General features: G+C 45.8%; 1 protein-coding gene across 1 annotated transcript; it reads left to right on the top strand.

Annotated features, from left to right (window-relative positions):
- Positions 1 to 1,498: 1,498 nt before the first annotated feature.
- Positions 1,499 to 1,900, top strand: T265_12555 (hypothetical protein; the record flags this gene model as incomplete). The annotated part of the gene is made up of 1 exon (XM_009164279.1): positions 1,499 to 1,900. A coding segment is annotated over one exon (402 nt), but the record flags the coding sequence as incomplete, so codon positions are not given.
- Between the last annotated feature and the right edge of the window lie 1,320 nt (positions 1,901 to 3,220).

Here is a 3,220-nt window from a genome sequence, read left to right as displayed (position 1 = left end):
CGCTGGTGTTCCAGAAGAAGCGGCAGGCGGCCCTAGCCACCGATAACTGACGGCGAAAAGGTCTATTTGGATTCGGAGCTCGTTTGTCGGTGCGCACCACGCTGTCAAGCGACATCCGATGTTCCGGAACTTCATACTGCAAAGGAACAGCCTTTGATAGGCACACATCTGAAGTAAGCTGTCTCCGTTGTATGTGCGTATCGTGTCCAAACCAAGACGACCACCCAATGGGGCCCCAGCAGCGCTTACTATAGTATGCCCACCTGGGCGTTTATATCACCAGCGATAACAAGGATATCTGATCTAATGGCCTGCTGTAGAAGGGCACCAATAGCATCACAGAAACTGTCCTTGACAGATTCAGACCTACGGTCAGTTGGGGCGTAAGCAGACACTAAATGTAGTGCGATGGACCTCACTCTCTCTAGATTCTCTCACAGATCTTGCCAAACGAACCGCACAGAGGCGATACTCAACGAGTATCCAATCAAGCAGAGACGCTTCCGCTCGTTCGCTCAATACAATACCCATCCCAGCATATCTAGCTCCAGCGGCCTATGCATCACCAGAGTTGCGCGACCCGAAACCCGGAGGAGAGCGAGGGGCTAGTTAGTTTGATCACAGTACAGAATGTTAAAGGCTCCTTTCGAGGTTTGAAAACAAACTTCGAAGTGTTTAGGGTTGTAACTGAACTCGGACGTGCAGAAGCTGCAGCAGAGTGTAATTCAGAGTGAGCAAAACGGTCAGTGGTAGAGCATGGCACCTGCGGACAGAGTATTCAAATTTGGGTGGGCGAGGGTGGAAGACGGAAAACGTGAAAGTGTACGAAGGGAGGCGTTAGCAGTATTATGTTTTCGCTTACCCGCCCTGCTGTATGCAACAGGTACGCGAACTGGCCGGTGGCACTCCGCGACGGCCGATGTGGCATGAGAGTAGTAAAGAAAAAGAAAGATAACCGTTCGGCTGTAACACCTTTTCGGTGCCTAGCTGCCATGTCACCTGAAGGAAGCACGAGGGCTGGGATCCTGCCAGGTTGCCCAAGCCTGGACAGGGGAAGTCGAGAGGCAGACGTCGGTTTCGAATCACAAACCTTCCGGTCAGTAAATTCGCGCACGAACCACTGAGCCATGAGAGTAGTATCAGCTGTAAATGTCATGGTTGTACGAAGGCTGGATACTGCCAGGACGACCACACCTAGCCAGGAGGACAGTTAGACTCCTCAACCAAAGTCTGGCTCAAAAGCCTAACGGCAAGGCGGCGGTGATGGGCTGGGAATGCCTGTACATAACCATTTTTACGGAACACGTCGCCACACATGTTCCAACCCTCAACCTGGAGGGCCAGGAGACTGTTCGTCAAACGTCCACCCATAGACCAACCTGGTATGAGAGACTATTAGCCCCACTCGTAGTCATCATTTTTGCCCTTTTAAGTTGTTTACGTATTCACCGTCATCTTATTTTGTATTTTTCAGCCTCCGTGATATATATGTAGTTCAATGGCAAGGAAACCACAACCGGTTACTGAAATTTACTGCGTCCATGTTATTGACCCAGTACCACATCCTTCGAAAAATTTCACTATGTACAAAGTTCGTATTGAAATTCAGCCGGTTTCTGTGGATGGCAAGGTGGAAGTCAGAGAGTTCTACAAACGGTTTAGCGACTTTCGAAAATTGCAAGATACATTGGGGCATTATTATAGGCAGCTGTACCGTGCTGAAGCCTTTCCTTCCCTTCCTAGTGTGGGGTTTTGCAAGCGGGTTGATCCCGCTATGATAGAACAACGTCGAACAGCTGCAGAACTTATGTTACAATTCATCTATGAACGGGACTATCTATACAACCACGCCCTTTTTAAGGAATTTTGTTCAACATCGTGTGACACAGATGCTCCTTCATGACGCAACAGATGTTTATTTTTATATGACAATTGACCTCATTTTCATCTCTGCAGCAGGAATGTTTAGGCCGAATAACTTTCTTTACCCCTTCTTAACGGTAGTCACCGAAACAATCGACACAATGTGATCCAACCTCTGAAGTGTGTTAATCTCTGTGATATCCTGGTGCCCTTTTTTCGTCCAATGTTCTGGATTTTGTATTTTACCAGAGAACTTGCTATCTTAAAAATAAGCTGTTATTCTGGTGAGTTCAACTTATTGATGGGTAGATATATCATATAAGTTAGGCCGTGTACTTTAATTGGTGTTTTTGTTTGAGCATCTTTATCTACACTGCTGGGAGNTACCCCTTCTAACGGTAGTCACCGAAACAATCGACACAATGTGATCCAACCTCTGAAGTGTGTTAATCTCTGTGATATCCTGGTGCCCTTTTTTCGTCCAATGTTCTGGATTTTGTATTTTACCAGAGAACTTGCTATCTTAAAAATAAGCTGTTATTCTGGTGAGTTCAACTTATTGATGGGTAGATATATCATATAAGTTAGGCCGTGTACTTTAATTGGTGTTTTTGTTTGAGCATCTTTATCTACACTGCTGGGAGTTTTCTTTTGTGAGGATTCACGCGGCCCTAACATTCAACAGCATTCAACGGCTGTTTCAACCCTAATGCGGTTCCTTGGTCCCTTCAACACTCGTGTTCAGGTTTTCGAGTCATTGGTTGTAATGGATGCAGAACTTAACGGCCGATGTATTAAAATACCGTGAGATAGTGGCTGGATGTTTTGGAAAGCATTTGGTTTTTATTTTTGTTCTGTTACGAAATTTGCCGTCATAATCAGCGGAGCAGTCGACATGGGATGTACATTCTGCCTCACTTGTTACTGCAAACGAGGCGAGCGTGATGTATGGTAATCGCGGCCGTTTATCTAATTTTTCTGATCCTTAACTCTGAATCCTTACATTGTAGTTCTCATCGCGACTTCTTGATTTTCATTCATCGTCTTACCAACTTGCCGAGTTGTCACCGCATCACTTGAAGTGACCAGTGGGGATTTTTTGGCAACTGGAGTTCATTTAGAGGCCTGATATGGAAACTACAAGTCTTGGATCAGCGTTTGTTCTGCTCCCATCTCAGGTTTCAGTGTAACGAGATCCCGTAATTTTAGATGAGGTTCGCTCATCGGATATCGCCGCTACTCAATGTGTATGACTTGGACTCAGTACGGCCTTCCTCCCTGATTTTAGGTCATAGAGAGAGGAATGGTTTCATTATTATCATCATCATCATCAAAGACAGCAACATACATCTTGGCA

The sequence above is a fragment of the Opisthorchis viverrini genome (assembly GCF_000715545.1).
Source record: "Opisthorchis viverrini unplaced genomic scaffold opera_v5_4, whole genome shotgun sequence".
In the NCBI taxonomy this organism is placed as follows: Eukaryota; Metazoa; Platyhelminthes; class Trematoda; order Opisthorchiida; family Opisthorchiidae; genus Opisthorchis; species Opisthorchis viverrini.
This window is presented reverse-complemented; position numbering and strand designations above follow the sequence as displayed.